This window comes from Cydia strobilella, chromosome 2 (genome assembly GCF_947568885.1).
Source record: "Cydia strobilella chromosome 2, ilCydStro3.1, whole genome shotgun sequence".
Lineage (NCBI taxonomy): Eukaryota > Metazoa > Arthropoda > Insecta > Lepidoptera > Tortricidae > Cydia > Cydia strobilella.
Window position 1 is genome coordinate 11,196,747 of NC_086042.1, and position 18,219 is coordinate 11,214,965.

The 18,219-nt window shown below is 38.0% G+C and overlaps 1 protein-coding gene across 1 annotated transcript in view; it reads left to right on the top strand.

The window, feature by feature from the left end:
• Nucleotides 1-14,091: 14,091 nt before the first annotated feature.
• LOC134751770 (lachesin-like) overlaps nt 14,092-18,219 on the top strand; it is a 76,878-nt gene continuing 72,750 nt past the window's right edge. Inside the window, exon 1 of the mRNA XM_063687234.1 lies at nt 14,092-14,376. Within this exon, the coding sequence (XP_063543304.1) occupies nt 14,253-14,376 (124 nt within the window). The 5' untranslated portion in view covers nt 14,092-14,252. The remainder of the gene's footprint in view (nt 14,377-18,219) is intronic.

Sequence of the window (18,219 nt, forward strand, 5' to 3'; positions counted from 1 at the left end):
CAAGCTTTTAAATGCCTATTTTTCGTTTCTCAATTAAAAAAAAAACCGTCGTGTTAGTTTTTCAAGAAAATGGGGACTAGTTACGTATGCATGGAAAGACGGTTTCACGCGGTCGACCACTTTTCTCTGAATATCATCCGAAAGGTCATAAAAAATTAACCTACACAGCAGTGATGATGATGATGATGTATTCCTGTTATCCCTCATTAGGGACATAGGGCTCGCAGATAAATCCTCCATTTATCACGATCTTACAGCAGTATATCTAATTAATTATAGAAGTTTTTATAACTGAAAAAGTCAAGAAGAATCAACATTGCTGAAGTGGACTGTCAGGATTCCAATACAATTATTTAATTCAATCCCGAAGCTAAACATCGAAAACGAGGTATTTTAATGAGTTTTTTCATGAAGAAAAAAAAAAGACGAGACAATACGAATAAGTCAAATTCCTTCACGAGCGACACCGCATGTAGGGGCGGTATTTTCCAATAAAAAATTCAATAAATGTACAACGCGACGGGTATTAGCGCCGCAAAATTCCTCGTTGCGTAATAATAACATAAAGATTTTCAATACGTGTCCCAATAACAGTGCCGAGGATCGAGATGGCACTGCGGCCTCTGTTGCCTCTGCGCCAGCTTCGATCCTCTGCCTGCGGCACTCGTCCGCGACACTTATCAGCTCGGTTCATCTATTTATGCTTCAGCACACAGAGCATCTCGAATAACCGTTTAAAAATGAAGCTTTATTTATATATAGACCAGAGAGGTGGAGCTTTCATTTTTCTTTGATGCTGGCGATAAGAATTTTGGTTTAAAATTATATTTTCTTAACTAAGGTAGGTAAAGTTAACTTTGTCAAGTAAGTGTTAAATAAGTAGGTAAATATACTTTGGCTGTTGGTGATGGCCCATTGTATCGCGAAACACCAAAGGCATTACCGTTCCTACAGTTTTTCTCAAAAGTAATAAAAGTAGGGTACTTTTGTTACGTACTTACTACCAAAGACATAAGTAACTCCGTTTAAGATGAATAAAGTCTAAGGAAATAACGTGTCACGGAAATCAAGAACATCATACTCGGATAGATGGCGCCACACCTTTGGCCTTGCTGGGCTAGATGGCGTTGACGACACCGTTTGATATTTAACAATTTTAACACATATCAGTTAAAGCACATGGGTCAAAATCATATTAAAAAAAACCATTTATCCATATACAAGGTGTCCCAGAAGTACCACGTCGCAGTGACACCAGAGGTAGGGTCATTGATATATAATTTTTTTGATATTTTTGTACAGTGTCATTTTTAGTTTTAATCGTGTGTCGATAGATGGCAGTAAATTTACTACAAAATATACTATCTATTCTCTTCGGTACTATAGAGGAAACTTATACAGGATGGTCCAAACCTCGACGTCAAAAAAATTCTTTAGATTCCTCACCTTCCTGAGGAACCTCCGCGAGCAGAACGGGACATGCTGTTGGTCAGCAAGACTCATGGTCCGAAAAACCATCACGGCTAGACCGCGTCATTCTAAAATAACCAAAAGTCCTTAAAATCGCTTGTATTTTGTTATTTAAGTAACGAAATCTAAGCTTGACATGCTCGAACGTAAAACTTTGACTTTTGTTTTTTTTCCTAACTCGCAGCCAAGTGAGGAAGCCGATTTTTTTAGTACCTGCGCCGTTTGTAAAGGATTATGTTATGTTCCCCCAGAATTTCTTAACAAAAGTTAAAAGTAAAAAAATTCATAACTCGTAAACTACGAAAAATTGGCTAACATACATGGGATATATTCTGATAGCCCACGACGTGAGGAATCTAAAATAGTACATTTCGATGCTAGTGCGGAAAGTATGACATTTCCGCACGTGTATCGAACGACGTTTTTTTAATACAGTTGCGAAAAAATAAGAAAAGCAACAAGTAAGGAATGGAATTCTAAACTTTTATATTATTAATTCTGTGAAACTGACATCATTGACATTGACATTATGAAGAGGTGTTTTTCTAGCTTTTATTCGACTAGAGTAGATATTGTTATTATTATTGAACCCACTTCAATGAAAGTTTTTTTTTTTTCAAATGCATGTTCTATAAGACAGAAACAATTGTAAATATTAAAACATTGTACTATTATTACCTAAATATCGTTATTTACGATTATTTGTGTATCGTATATTTATAAAAACAATATCGAATGTTGCCTTTGGAAACTTAAAGCAGAAAGAAAAACGCCTCTTTTTTGACAGGCGTTCCGTTCCATTCAGACAACTTATTAAGAACGGTTTTTCAATATTCAATATAAAAAATATAAAAAATAAAAGGAATAAAATATGAAATATGTATATTTTTCGTATTCTTACATTAACAGTAGGTTTTTATGTTGACTACGACGTTTAAAGGAAACTAATATTAACACTCATCAATAAGTAGTCATGAATTGGAACAAGAATAAATTTAATAAAATTGGAAAAGTAAAAAATCTTTTTTAATACAGTTGCTCAAAAAGTGCTACTTTTCGTGGCTGTTTAGCGTGCGGAAAGTTGGTTTTCGCGAACTAGTGCTTTTTACTTTTCCATTTTTTTTTTAATTTTATACTTGTTCCAATTCATGACTACTTATTGATGAGTGTTAATATTAGTTTCCTTTAAACGTCGTAATCAACATAAAAACCTACTGTTAATGTAAGAATACGAAAAATATACATATTTCATATTTTATTACTTTTATTTTTTATTTTTTTAATATTGAATATTGAAAAACCGTTCTTAATAAGTTGTCTGAATGGAACGGAACGCCTGTCAAAGAAGAGGCGTTTTTCTTTCTGCTTTAAGTTTCCAAAGGCAACATTCGATATTGTTTTTATAAATGTACGATACAGAAGTAATCGTAATTAACCATATTTGGGTAATAATAGTACAATGTTTTATATTTACAATTGTTTTTGTCTTATAGAACATGCATTTAAAAAAAAAACTTTCATTAAAGTGGGTTCAATAATAATAACACCCAGCTAAAAACACCTCTTCATAATGTCAATGATGTCACAGAATTAATAATATAAAAGTTTCGAATTCCTTACTTGTTGTTTTTCTTATTTTTTCGCAACTGTTTTAAAAAACGTCGTTCGATACACGCGCGGAAATGTCATTCAGTAATGACATACTTTCCGCACTAGCATCGAAATGTACTATTTTGACTCCGTGGTTTGGACTAGGGCTTCCAAACTTTGGACCAGCTTGTATATGAAACGTAGAAACCTGTTTTTAATGAAAAATGGTAATCAACGCGTCCCGGAAACTAGTTTTAACTAGGTAGTGAATACAAGTTTTCAACAAGGCGTTTCGCAAAACTATATAACTAGGGAAAATGCGTTTTCAATTGAAACAGGTTTTATGGTAGCACAATACAATGATGATTCAGAAATCCGAATACAAAAATATTATTTTAAGACATTTTCCAATCTTTTTTAATGTCGACTTAACATTTCCTGTACGTCTGTTCAGTCAGTTCATTAAACGTGATATTAAGATGTAATATTTTCATAGCTTTTTCCTGTAAATAATTCGATTACCAGAAAACTTTTACTTACACCGCTAAGTAAGCACATAGGTAGGTATAGGTGACGCCAGTAAGCTGCTTTCGCCTTCTGCCCTATATAATATTGCCCCGCGTATAGCTACCAAAACTTTTTCATATCTTTAGGTCAGCTGCTTTGACTTCCTCGATTTTTAGCTTGGAATAGAAAAAAATTGGTGATATGGAAGGAAAATTCATCAAGTTACAAAACTGAGTAAAGAGTTCTTTAATTTGGAACACTGTGATAATCTTATAAGTTTATGAATTTACCCAAACTTTTCGCGGATAGAGGAATCTGTCTCGGTTACTGAATGCTTACAGTTCGGGATTTCAATCCCTTTGCCGAATTCCTAACATTCCGCCGTAACCCCACTCAAATTAACCTATTATTTTCTAAAATAGTTTCGAGTATTCATTAACAATATTGAAATATCTGCGGTAACTACGAGTATTTTGTGTTGAAGGGAAATTTAATTACAGTATTAAATAAGATGATGTTATAGTATCTATAAAAATAGTATAATAATTCCACTTGAAATAATATCAGTAATATATTGCAATATGTGCCTAAAAAAGATTTCATCTAATCTTATAATGCAGGGAGTCATATTACGCAACTCCAATTATTATATGTTTTTGAATACTTACTGACGTTTTAGCTTGCAGTTGTTGTTTTTAATCAATGAAATAGACGTTAAAATGTATACTTTATGGCCATATTGTAACAAATATATAGTATACGAATTTTATTTTGTTTCCCTCTTTGGCATTATGGTAAAAAGTTCCAAGTCATATTTCTTTCTTTTTAAATACTTTTTTGTTTTGCAAGGGGCAAAGTTCTTGTTCAACCCCGCGTGCTAATATTGATACCCGAGCAAGTGAAACAATAAAAAAAGTTTAAAAAAATCTTGAGCGTTGCGAGGGTTCTATTAGGCACGAGGGTTAAACATACTTTGCTACCGAGTGGAACACAATTATTTTCAGCACACCAACGTGAGGAAAATACTAACTTAAGAACATACAAATCAAATACAAATGAACGCTATTAAATATTGATCATTCAAAATCGTCACCCGAATATCGCTTCTAAACACCAGCCAACCAGAGGATTTTTTTTGCATCAAATTACTTTGCCACTCTTGTAGACAAAATGCTACTTTCTCATCAGTTTTTGAAGAAAAAAGAGCCTTTACAAGGTGGTGTGTTAAAAAAGTATTTTAAGCTGAAAATCGTTGATAACAAATAATTTATAAAAAAGCAGGCACTCTCGGGAGTACGCGAGCATTTGGCCCATATGGCTGCCCACGTCTCCCTCATTTTGTTGCGGAACTGTTTCGCGTTGCCTCGCATGGTGTACACTTTACGCACGTCTCCCACTTGGCTTTTTGAACAGGATCTGCTTTCTCTGGACGACACGCTTAGGGTTGCGTTGGAATCGCTGCTGAATGTGAGTCTGAACGAAACTCAGTGGCGTCAGGCTTCATTACCGGTTCGATACGGCGGTCTTAGTGTTCGGCGAGTACAGGACATCAGTTTGGTGGCCTTTTTAGCGTCTCTTTCTAGCGGCGGGTCTCGTTGCTCGTATTCTGGGAGTCCAGGTTAGCGATGTGTGCGTACCATTCGTTTCCGAGGCTTTGGCGAAATGTGCCACATTATGCCCTACCGGTGAACGTCCTGATAGCGTGGTGGCGCGGAGAGCATGGGATGACATCCTTTGCAAGCTTGCGCGTGCAAGTTTGGAGAGTGGGGCTTCGGGGACCGACCTGGCGCGCCTCAAGGCAGTTACCATGCCTGAGTCGGGAGCGTGGTTATACCGATATAAGAGCTATGGCACATTTTTTTTGAGTAAGATGTGGGCTCCCATATTTTTACACTTGACTGTACTTCATTTAAATTCCTGACATTTTCGTATTCCGGCCGCATTCCTGACAAACAGCCAATATTCCTGACATGTCAGGAAAATTCCTGACGTCTGGTAACCCTACTTTTATTGCTTTATACGCTCCAATACATTGTTTTGTTCTAAATAACACATTTTTATAAGAAAAGATTATTAAGAAAAAGATTAGCTGTCACGACTTTTCCCTTCATATTATTTATAAAAGTGCTCTCCTACTTTTCGCAAAGCTCTTGTTCACCTTTTTAAATTTTCTTTGGTAGTGACAGACCAATCTTTCTTTTCAAAAGCGACAAAGGGATTTAGTAATTAAATTCGTAAAGGATTCGCCGGTAACGAGCAAAGTTCTTAGCCTCAATGAATGTAATTTTCACAAGAAATCCTAACTTCTTCAATTTATGAATTGCAATACTGGATTTACCTATTACGTAAGTTTATTTCTTATAAAAGTGATTGAATTGACTGCCTCTAATCGTAAAAAAATCGGAATCATTATCGCACACACTTAAACTTTTACTTATAACATAAAAAATCTTGAACTTCCTCGTTCTCTTTGTAGCACGAACGTATTTTACATAGAATTATGTAAGTAGGTACCAAGTTTCCATATTTTTTTTGAATAAACACAAAAACTGCGCTGATCCAGCACTAGTTATGAGATCTTGTCTTTTGAAAATGCAAGTTTGGCTTCCCAAAACAACGTAGAAACTAAAAACTTTATTGTAATAATTATAGCTCCACACAGTTTACCACGCCTCAAAAAGATTTAAGGGCACCATATGAACTCAAATCTCAGAGAGGAAGTTAACCGCGATTTCGGCTAGTGTAATTTATTTAATCCCAGTTGTTCGTTTATTAAGCAGGGGGTAGATTAACACCGGGAGCTTAACGTAAGATGTGACTTCTCCCCGCTCTCCCCCCAGGGCCAGGGGTTCGCGTGACGCAGACAGATAAGCTAATTACTTATTGTGATTTACAAACTGGTTCTTAGCAAATTTTATACCTAAATTTCAGAGGGCAATTGTGAATAATGAGTAAACGTCGTCAACCACAATGGCCCCAATTAACCGGACAATTTAACTTTTTAATTGCGAATTAAGAAACCGGGGAGTACTAAGGTTGAACACGGTCTGTAGATTTTATTGCCATTTTTTGCTGAGTACTTCCGTTCAGTTTTGTGAGACTATGTATACAGCGTAGATATTGCGTGTGCGAGTGAGCACGATGCGTGATTTCGATTACAAACATGTAAAGTAAAATTATATTCAGTTTTTGAATACGTATGTAAAATAAGTGCTTTTAATTTCTAAACATAGTCTGGTGGTGGACCTGGTGAAGGTCGCGGGAATTCGGTGGATGCGAGCGGCACAGGATCGGTCGGAGTGGCGAGCCTTGGGGGAGGCCTATGTCCAGCAGTGGAAGTCTATCGGCTGACATGATGATGATGATGATGACATAGTCTTAAAATGACTGTACATATATGTAGAAATAAAATTAAAAATGGTAAATGGCAGATGATAAAAAGTAAACATTTTAATATATACTAATAAATATAAATGCAATGCATTTATATGCATGATGCATTTAAAGCGACATGACATATATCTAATGACATGAGGTATAATCTATGCCTGTAATTAATTTATATCTGCCATCGGATATTAAAAGGCAGTCTTCTGTGAACAAAATGTTCTAAGATGACTGCCTTTTAGTATCCGACGGCAATATAGCTCCAACTTTTAAAAACAAACGAAGTAGAGCAAAAGCAAATTTTGTATGAAAAACTTAAATTCTCTGTATTTTTTTTTACTATGGTACCTATCTGAAGCTCAAGCTACATAAAGTAATTCCAGGCATAGATAGGATATACCTTATCCTATTATAATACAAGAAGAACAAGACCCCACCTCGACCCCAACGCGCGCTAAAGCTAAATAATACTTCGAAACATGAACTCGCGTAAAAAGACCTACAAATCTGCTTAATTTTATTGGCTTACTTTGATTTGCCTGGCATTGGTTTAGCGTAAGATCGCGCGAGTCCCAACAAGCAATACAACAATCGCCATAGAAAATATGAATTTGTAATCTACAAGTAAGCATACCTACGCAATTACACACCATTAGAATTGAAAACATTACAAACAAGAGTAAATAAATAGTCATAAATATTTGGAAAGCTAAGCGGTACTTGTGAAATAAATCGAGCGCAGCAGGCACAATTTAATTCCGGTTCATTTCTTTCGGTGTCCCTCGGAAAGTTACCTGTTTCGACGAGGAACTTTCCCGACTTGAATCCATACAGAAACTTGAGGCTACCAAACATAAACAAGACCGCGTTAGCCGCTCAGTCAGCCGGTCAAAGTAGTGCACCTTACTACTTAAGTTGTATGGAAGTATGTATTATTTAACTGATGAAGTACAGCGTCGATAAGTATATTTACTTAGTTTGAATAAAAACTGGCCAAGAGCATTTCGGGCCATGCTCAGTGTACGAGTAGGATCCGTCACAAAAGGCTGCCTTGAACGGGAGCTAACCTATCAAACTCACAAACGGCCTTAACGGATCACGTTCGCTATAGTTTTCATTAAGAGTCTTTACTAATATAAATACATACATTCTTGCTTACTATTTTATATGTTTTGGGGACATTATACAAAAGTTTGAGGGAGGACACAATTTTGTTTTCTTTCGTACCCAAGGAAAAAAACGGCACCCTATTACTAAGACTCCACTGTTCGTCTGTCTGTCTGTCACCAGGCTGTATCTCATGAACCGTGATAGCTAGACAGTTGAAATTTTCACAAACTATGTATTTCAGTTGCCGCTATAACAACAAATACTAAAAACAAAATGAAATAAATATTTAAGTGGAACTCCCATACTACAAACGGGATTTCTTGCCGTTTTTTTGCGTAATGGTACGGAACCCTTCGTGCGCGAGTCCGACTGGCACTTGGCCGGTTTTTGGATACGGATACGTACACACCATAGACATGAAGCAAAAAAAAATCACCCTACTTTACGGGAGGTAATACAAAAAAAATGTTTTTTCCAATTCCTATTTTGCCACGTTGTCGGCGTGTTCGATTTATATACCCTTACCAAATTGCAGCTTTCTAGCACTAAGCCTAGGCCAGTGAGGTAGGTAATCGTCGGACCGACAGACGGGCAGACAGACAGATCCCTAAAAAAATACCTGTCCATAGCCAAATTACTTTGAAATTGATGTCAATTAGCAAGCTGTTTTAGTAACGTTACTTAAACACTTTTAAATAAACACTACATATTTGTGTTAGCAAAGCAAGAAGTTGTTACGTGTAGTCGTTACCTTAGCTAGTTGTATTAAAGGACAAAGGTACACGATTTGACGAAAATCTTCTCTAGTGTTGTTCTTCACTACACCTTATAAAACAAATTCCCCCGCCGCGTCTGTTTGTGTGTTTGTATGTTCGCGATAAACTCAAAAACTACTAAACGGATTTAATGAGGTTTTCACCTATCGATAGAGTGATTCTTGAGGAAGGTTTAGGTGTATAATTTGTTAAGGTTTTCTGTTAATTTGTTTAAATATGACGATGGTTGTTAATGATGTCGGAAAAACTGACGTTGTCTAGATTTAAACGGAAACGTTGCCTAATTCGTTTGAGATATAACAATATAATGTATGGTGGCATTGTCCCTTTTTTATTGGTCTACAAAAAAGTCCGCGATGGTATACTTATGTCTATCTTTTAAGGATAACTTACTATACCCATTATTAACTTCTAAACAAAGATTACACATAATGTTGTATTTGCAAAGCTATTTACACGAATACAGTATTAATCATTATCTAACTAAATACGTTTGTTACATTGAGCATTTCATACAGATTATAATGGTCCTGTACACCATACAATTTAAATGAATATCTTAAGAGTTATCGTAAATTGAAAATTTCAAGCGTAAAATTCCACCTATGGCTATGGTATCTTTCAAACAGCATGGGTACGCTGACAGATGGTATCTCAGTCTGACATTGACTTTAACATTTTGCTGTAATAGTAACGCCACAGCAGTAACGCTGATGTAGTCTGAATCCTAATTTATCCTCAAGAAGTGAAACGACCAAAAAATTAGACATTATTTGTCTTACCCGTGTAGGCTGCTGCTGCGCTGGATACTTCATATTATTTATTCTGGAAAAGTATTAAAATCAAGTCGTGGAATTTTTTATTTTATCGCTTCAACATTTTGACGTTTACATTCTCGTATTTTTAATGTGATTACTGTGATTAAAACGTACCTACGGCTAACCCTACCCTTAGCATAGCCCGAAACTCCCCTGGACAGTTTGTTTAAACCATAATATTAAAGGCTGTCCCTTCAAAGCTCAAATACGAATCATAACTAGATGTAATAGGTATATTTTATCAGCAATGAGTTACGTTTATTGAATGTGACCACTTTATTAGCTTCGCACTAAATGGAATTAGGGAATGAACACAGACAATGTAAATATGACAATGAGAGGGCTGGTTGGAACGTTGGAACTCATATCGGCAGAGTGCCACCGGCGAGATAACGGAATGACGTCTTTGTTACCGGGTGTAAAATTAAGCAACGCAATGTTGATCCGGTCCCAGTGTGGTATCGAGGGTTCTAGACGTCAGTCGTTAAGCGGTTGCTCAATTTACTCATCGGTATAAATACTAACAAGTTCATTCTCATGCGAAAAATACGATTAGAACGCATCTTTTGCACGATGAAATTATGTTTGGTTACCTAGCTTCTTCCCTTCTGTAAATGCTATTTTTCCGGGTAAAATCGCGATACACTTAACTTTTAGCCGCCCGGATATCAAAACTTGGCATGACAAGTGCAATTTTGGATTTGTCTAAATAAGACCTTTTTATAGGCCACTGGACGGCTAACTGAGCGGCGGCTGGGAGGGCCTTAAAAAGCTACCTACCCATTTGTCCTCCATGTAGGTAGTTATGTTTAGAGAAAATTAATCATCCTCCTCATCTTTTTGCGGAATAAATGAAAACAAAATTGTAAATTATTTTACGCTACTAACTTACATATATGTTAAAGGTGTATTTAAATATGCCATTTTACACTTACAGTCAATTAATCACATCTTACTTGTTTGGGTTCAGTTTTTGTCCTTGTGCACGGCTGCGTAAGTACCTACGTATTTAGGCCTTTGTGATTTTGTTCCATATTTACATTATAATTGAAATAAAACATAAAAAAAAGTTTTTATTGCACAAAAAGAATACAAATGTACATATCACAAGTTACTGAAAAGAGTTGGTGCATAACTGACTTGACATTCGGAGATTCCAAGAGTCCCCGCACTAGGCTAGGCCTGTATCGCGGGAGACCAGATGTACATTTTTATGTCATGCGAGTTAACTAGAATGATATTTTTACAATTGAGGACAAAAATGAGATAGTAGTAGTAGTAGTAAATCACTTTATTGTACAAAACAAAAATTGTTAACATGAAATTCATATAAATTTAGGTACAAAGGCGAGCTTCAGAAGAAGGTGAGATTCAGGTTTATATACCTGGATTAAGATAAATGCAATTTATTTGCCTTCTTACCTTACAAATTAATTTTTAAGAAGCAGAAACGTCTGCGATCGATGCTATTAAGCTTAGAATAAATTTAAAAGTACCCATATAGTGGGAAGATTTGCTGACTATGGATGAGGTCTTGGTGGCTCAGTTGGCAGAGCGCTGGAGTATCTATCCAGAGGCCGTGAGTTCAAGTCTCACCCAAGGCAGTAATTTTTCCACTTTTAAATTTGTTCTTACCTTACAGTCGTAATGTTCGTTGAAATTTAAAAAAAAACACGACTAGTTATTGGAAAACACATTGGCCGCAAAGTAAACACCATCCAATTTTATTACGGCGAATAGTCTCCCCTTTGAAAATCCCCCGGTGGCAATCCCGTAAATCTCTATTTGTCGCAACTAAAACAGGTCACGGCGGAAGGCTATTACGTTCCCTAAATGCTGCCGAACTCCCTGTAGAGCGCTCAAATCCACTCCGAACGGGCTGGTGTCAAACGCAGGCCAGAGTTGTTTGTATTGTTTATTGTCGCGGCGGTCGTTCGTACGCCAAGACGCCGTCGCAGGCACGGCAGCATGTTTCAATAGAATCGAACAGTCCTACCGCGCAACTATTTATTATATCCTTGCCCACGAACGATACTTATCCTCACTTAACGTCTCCTATACCTTATCCCGCCGGAGCTTTACATCGTATTCAATAGACATCGCCTTCACGGTGCTTACTCGCTTAAGTTGAGTCGATTATTTATCTCTTTACACGACGCAAGCAATGCCAATAGGAAATAAACTTAAAATCCTTTCCATCCGACTTGTTTTGTGTATCAGTAATGAGAAAAGGGCTCAACGTTATGTAAAATAATTATACGAATTCGTTTGAATAAAATGTTTTTATAATATATAATATTTCATCTGTATAAATATTCAAACTAATGAGTATACACCTACTTTTTTTGCTATAGTGAAACAGGTTCGTTGCCATAGGCAAAGCACCAAAAAGAGTTAACCGAATGCGGTAAAACTCTTGGAGCTATATCGTGACATTCGTGACAGAGCAGCAATCATTCGTGTTTTATCTCAGTTTGCCCACGCTGTGTCGCGGAAACTGCTGCAATAAAAAACTACATACAATGTTTTTGCATGTGTATTATACACGGTGGCTAAAAAATAAGTCTATTCCCGTTGCCAGGGAGGTTTTGGGATTATACTGAGCAAGTTTTACTATGAGCCAACCCCGAAATCGCGAAAAAAAAATTGGCTGTTTTATACATTTTGGCTGGTCTTTTCTATGGGAGGATACTTTTTTTTTCGCGATTTCGTGGTTGGTCCCTTATCCCACGTCCCACTTATTTTTTAGCCACCCTGTATAACCTACCCACAAACATGTGACGGCCACACCTGTATTGTAGTATCATTTAGATGACGAGCTTCGTCACTTCCCGTGGGATTTGCTACAACACAGTTCACGTATCCGTCGGATTATGATATTATGGTGTTAGGAAACCATTTAGAATAACAGAACTATGAATTACTTGCTCTGGGAATAAGAGGCTTTTACAGAGTTTAAAAATCACAACTTAATTTGATATTGTTATAATACGAACAACAAAATAAGCTACCCATATTACTAATTCCACGCAGACGAAATCGCGGGCAAAAGTAAGTATTATAAATGCGAAAGTAGCACTGTGCGTCAGTCTGTCTGTTACCACTTCGCGCTTAAACCGCTGAACCGTTTTTGATGAAATTTAGTATGGATATAGTTTGAAGCTCGAGGAAGAACGTAGGATAGTTTTTATTTAATGTTTTCATCAATCGTCATCATATAATTTCACATAGGCAGAGATGCGGACAATAAATACATGAATACTAGCTTCACCCGCGACTTCGCATGCGTAAAATGATTATGTTGAATTTATAAAAAACTATCCTATGTCCTTCCCCGGGCCGTAAACTATTTCCATACATTTCATCTAAAACGGTTTAGCGGTTTAAGCGTGAAGAGGTAACCGACAGACATACAGACAGAGTTGTCAGAATTACTTTCGTATTTAAAATATTAGTAGGGATTCCTTGCTGAACAGAAAATTATATATTATATTCATTTAGTAGAATACCCACATCAGTGTCAAATTGGTTTCGAAGTAGCCTTATTATGAACACTACCAAAAGACACTTCATCAGTTTTGACCTCTGGACGGCAGATGAGGCAGCTGACAGTACTAGCGAATGGGAATCTTATCAATCAAGTTACGAACTCAACATTACTTGGTTTTGAGTTAGACAGCGGCCTCACCTGGGGAGGTCATATAGATAAAACGTGTGAAAAACTGGCAACTGCATGTTTTGCCTTAAAAAGATTGGCACGAATTCTCCCAACTGAAATGGTCCGGGCCTGTTCCTTCGCTTTAGTGCACTCACGCTTATAATGTGGGATGGAGCTGTGGGCAGCGGCCGCCGACTGGGAGAGGGTTTTCCGCCTCCTGAAACGAGCTGTGCGTGCGATAGCGCGCGTTCCGCAAACCAGTTCTGCGAAACCACTCTTCAAGTCGCTAGGCACATTAACACTGCCCTCACTCTTAATACTGCATATGGCAACAAATGTGCGTGATGAAGTTGACACGCACCCCATCGTCGAATCCCCGCGAAGGCACGAGACCCGTAGTGCGAGCGCGGGACTGCTGCGACTCGAGCCGCATAGACTAGCTCAAGCTCCAAGTGCATAAAACTCACCCACGTCATGGGCCGTAAGGTGTACAATCATCTACCGCGGGAAATTATAACGGCACAAAGTGCTTCACTTTTTAAATCGAAACATAAAAAATGGCTTCTCGACGTTCTACGGCCACAAAGGAGCTATTTAATTAATAAATTATTTAAGTTTTAAACCTATGGTTTAATTTTTTTTATCATATTTTAGTTACACACTGTAACCTATTGACATGTTCTTTATATCAATAGTTTTTTACCTACAAATAATATGTTTATATTATAACATATTAAAATTTCTTTGTTTCAGAATTCATAAAGAAGAGCAGGACAAATGACAGCAAGTGATAAATAATATAAAGTGTTAACAATATATCAATTTTATATTTGAGATACGTTAGAGATAATATAATATATTATTATTAATCTTAATGACAAAGATTGTTCTGACAATAATAAGGAGATGTGAAGAATAGTTGAAGTAGGTTTTTATATGAAATGTTCTGTGAGGATTATTGATATGATTGCGGGGTGCTCCGCTCGAGCGAGATCCGTCGCCATGGAAACCGGGGGCCTGCCGCTGGTTTCCACCTTTGCCTTGTTGACCATCGTCGCAGGTGAGTATATCTCTATATGTTATATATATTTGATAACAGTTTATGAGTTGCTCTGAAACTTTTATTACATAAAACATTTTATTCACTTTATTACATACATTTTGGTATTTAAAAGTAACTTAACACTACATAATAAAACTAAAGAAAAACACTAAAACTAACTAGAAAATACACATTATCTTTACTAAACATAAACCCCATTCCGACCCCCACCCTGTCCAAAAGTGCCAAAAATACTTGCGGCATTGCCCCGCTGGATAGCAAGCGATATTTGTTGGACCAAGTAGGAGCCTGAACGGGGGTCGCAACCTCTATCACGCAAACGCCGCCCCAAGTCCCTTACCAACTTCTTCGCTTCCAAGCACCACGGCCCAGCCGTCTCCACCGCGACCGGGACAAAGTCGTACGCCGGTTCCAGATTGGCGTATTTGGAGTGCTTTAGCCTCGCGGCATTTTCAGCGGCCGCGCCTGCTAGCCTACTGGCGGGAGCTAGGTGAGTAGGTGCAAATGTACTCACGCACGTAGCGTCCCACAGCAGGCAGCGGCCTCTGGCCCACGGAACCAGCGTCAAGCCGTCTGGGCGCTTGCCGTCTGTACGACTTAAGCCTTGAGGCTCCAGAATGCAAGGCACGTTCGCCGAGACCATGTTACGACGTATTAACTCATTGATCGCATGGTGTCTCGGGAACCGCCCCGCAGACCGGGAGCAGCTCAGGCCGTGGTGCCCATTCGCTTCAACCAACACTCCACATATACAGCGATGGGGCTCACACACCTTGGAACCCAGCCTTAGGGCGACACCTACTCTCAGGGTATCGTTGTCTAGTAGGGTCCCCAAATGTGGCGAAGGCAGTGCCTGTAACCAGGCCCCCGACTCGGGTTGCCTTACCGCTTTAAGCCGGGCCGCGTCCTCCACCCTAGCCGCCTGAGCTAGTAATTGTGCATATGATCGCTCACACAAGGTGTCATCCCAAAGTCTCTGCAAAGCGGGGTTGTCCGGTTGCGCCCCTCCAGACGACCGAGTCAACCACTCGTCAAGAGCCTCCTGCCTGAAAGGAAGGCAGACGTTGCCACCGTCCACGGAAAGAATTTTCGCGACAAGACCCGCCGAAGCATGAGAGGAAGCAAGGAATGACACAATTCCAATGTCATGCATACGACGGATCCCCAGACCCCCATACCGGACGGGGAGTGTCGCCTGGCGCCACTGCTCTTCGACCAGTTGAATGTTTAATAGACTTTCCAGACCCTGTTTGAGAACGGTATCATAGTCTTCTGTGTCTTGCTTAAACATCCAAGTGGGCGCCGTCCGCAGAGCGTAAGTTATGCGTGGCATCGAGAAACAATTACGCAGTAGCGTGAGTGATACATGCGCTGATAGATGCTTCAAGCGTTCGTAGGAAGACTCCAAGGCGGATGTCTTTGCCTGAAGCATCGAACTCACGCCCTCAGGGAAAATAGGCGCACCAAGCAGACTAAAAGATGACTTATTAAGGACCCTAACGCCCGGCAGCAAAGACTCGAATCTGGACAAGGAGCTTATCGCCAGGGGACTGCAGCCATACAACTCACACTTTGAGGAACTCACCTCTAAACCAATAGCTTGTAGTGCTGGCAAAAGCTTGGCGACGTCATTGAGTACGACATTGGAATCACCTCCTATGGTCCCATCGTCCAAGTACCAGACATTCAGAGGTGACTCCAATGCCGCAATAAGATTTTGGGTTGCCAGACAAAATACGAGGGGTCCCAATGGATCACCCTGTTGCGCACCGACCTGTGAGGTGATTAAACTGTCTTCGTAAAAAAGGTTACTGGGAAAGGCGTAGCACTGGTAGAGGAATGGGTGGGTTTATGAGTTGACTTTTCACTGTAATCAAATGTATATTTCTTGTTGAACAACAAATGTAAAATTTGACCTAATTTGACAAATACCATCGCTCATATAATCTAGGTATATCTGTGACTAGGTGCCTAAGGCCTTGGCCTAACCTTTGACAAACTACAGTAACAAATAATTACAATAATCCAACACTACTTAATAAAATATCAAGAGTATTCTCTTAATATTTTATTAAGTAGTATAAAAATATGATTGAATAAGAATTAGAAAATAACTACCTTTGTTAAACATTTCAATTTTTTTACAGTTCATGCAAAATCAAAAAAATAAAAATTGAAACATTTCGAAAACATTAAAACTAAACAATGATTACAGGCGTCATTATCGCTCAGAAGCGCTCTATCTATTCCTTACAACTAACATATATACATAGATACCTATACTTTTCCGAAGAAAAAATCTAAATAAAACAATGAATCAATTTAAGCTACGAGCTACCTACGGTAGTCAATATACTTAATAGCATTAATAATGTATTTAGTACACATCAGTTCAGTTAAAATATATTTATTTTTCTAAGATTATAAATCACTTAAAGCGATAATTAATTCACAAAAAAAAAAATTCAAAATCGGTCCAGAAATGACAGTTATGGAGTAACAAACATTTAAAAAAAACATACAACCGAATTGAGAACCTCCTCCTTTGAAATCTTGGATTCACAAAACACACACACAAACACATAATTCATACATAATTCTTAGTTCCGGCAAATGGGAAATACTGACGACCAGTTTGTAACGAGCGTGCCTCAAACTAACTAAATATATGTCTCGGCGCTAATTGCGCATCCCAAGGAAAGCATAATATCCTGTGCGCGGCCATTTCCGTTCTTTGAGGGGTTTAATTCGCTTTTCCTGCTTCTAAGTAAACTAATACAAATAACATTATTAATGTAGACCATCAGAATTGGTCGTAAATAGGTAGAAATCTATTCAGCCTGTCACAATTTCTTTAGCCAAAATATTTTATTTTACTCTGCGGAGGTGTGCTTTGATCTGCTTTGACCCCAATTAATTACATTAGTACAAACAAGTACAATATATAATAAGTAAGTAACTATTTTCCAAAGGAATAAATCCGACCACACGTGTTGTGAGCCGAGAAAATTGTTGCACTTTAACAACGATGAGAAGTCAAGAAGCTTACATCTGCACAGTGCACTTGTATGAAACAAAGGGCATTACAACCATCATAGACTAAGTTCACTTACAGCCTTCCATTTCTAGGCAAGTCGCTGCTCCAGATTCCGACGCGCATCAGCTCTGACGTAGGGCACGTCTGATACAAGTTAAACTAAAAATATTAAAGCCTTTTCTTTTTAATTTCATTAACATTCTTTTCATTTTTTTCTTGTCTAAGCGTTAAAAGCTTTTCATACACGGGATTTAAAGTTTTACTTACAGTTCACCCGTTATTCAAGTTTTCTTGTTAAGTATTTCAAGTTTTTTGTGTGAATGTAGCTGAGACGTAGACTTTGAAACGGTATAGTGTGCCCTGCTGCTATACGTACACCGCCATTCACACCCCAGAAGTGGCAAACCGCTTACTATCAGGTGAGCTGTATGATGGTATGACACCGTCGCGGTATAATAGTGTTTCAAGTTGTTATTATATTGGTATGTTTCGTATGTCAGTTTTTGCTTAGATTTTTAAATATTAGGTATTACGTGTTCAATTACGACGTACACATCCTTGCCAATATACTTTCTCCCGGTCCTTTCTCCCCTCCTTCCTACGCTTATTGATAATTCACCGTCTTGCTCACCGTTTATTTAAGCGCCACAGCTTTTAATATGAACCTCGAACTATTTGATTATTGCTTATAACTAATGAGTATAAAATTTTCCAATGTTGAAAAATCATTTCTCAGCATTCATTAATATTTAACTAGAATAATTCATTGCAATCTAATCAATCCTCATTCAATAAACAAGACT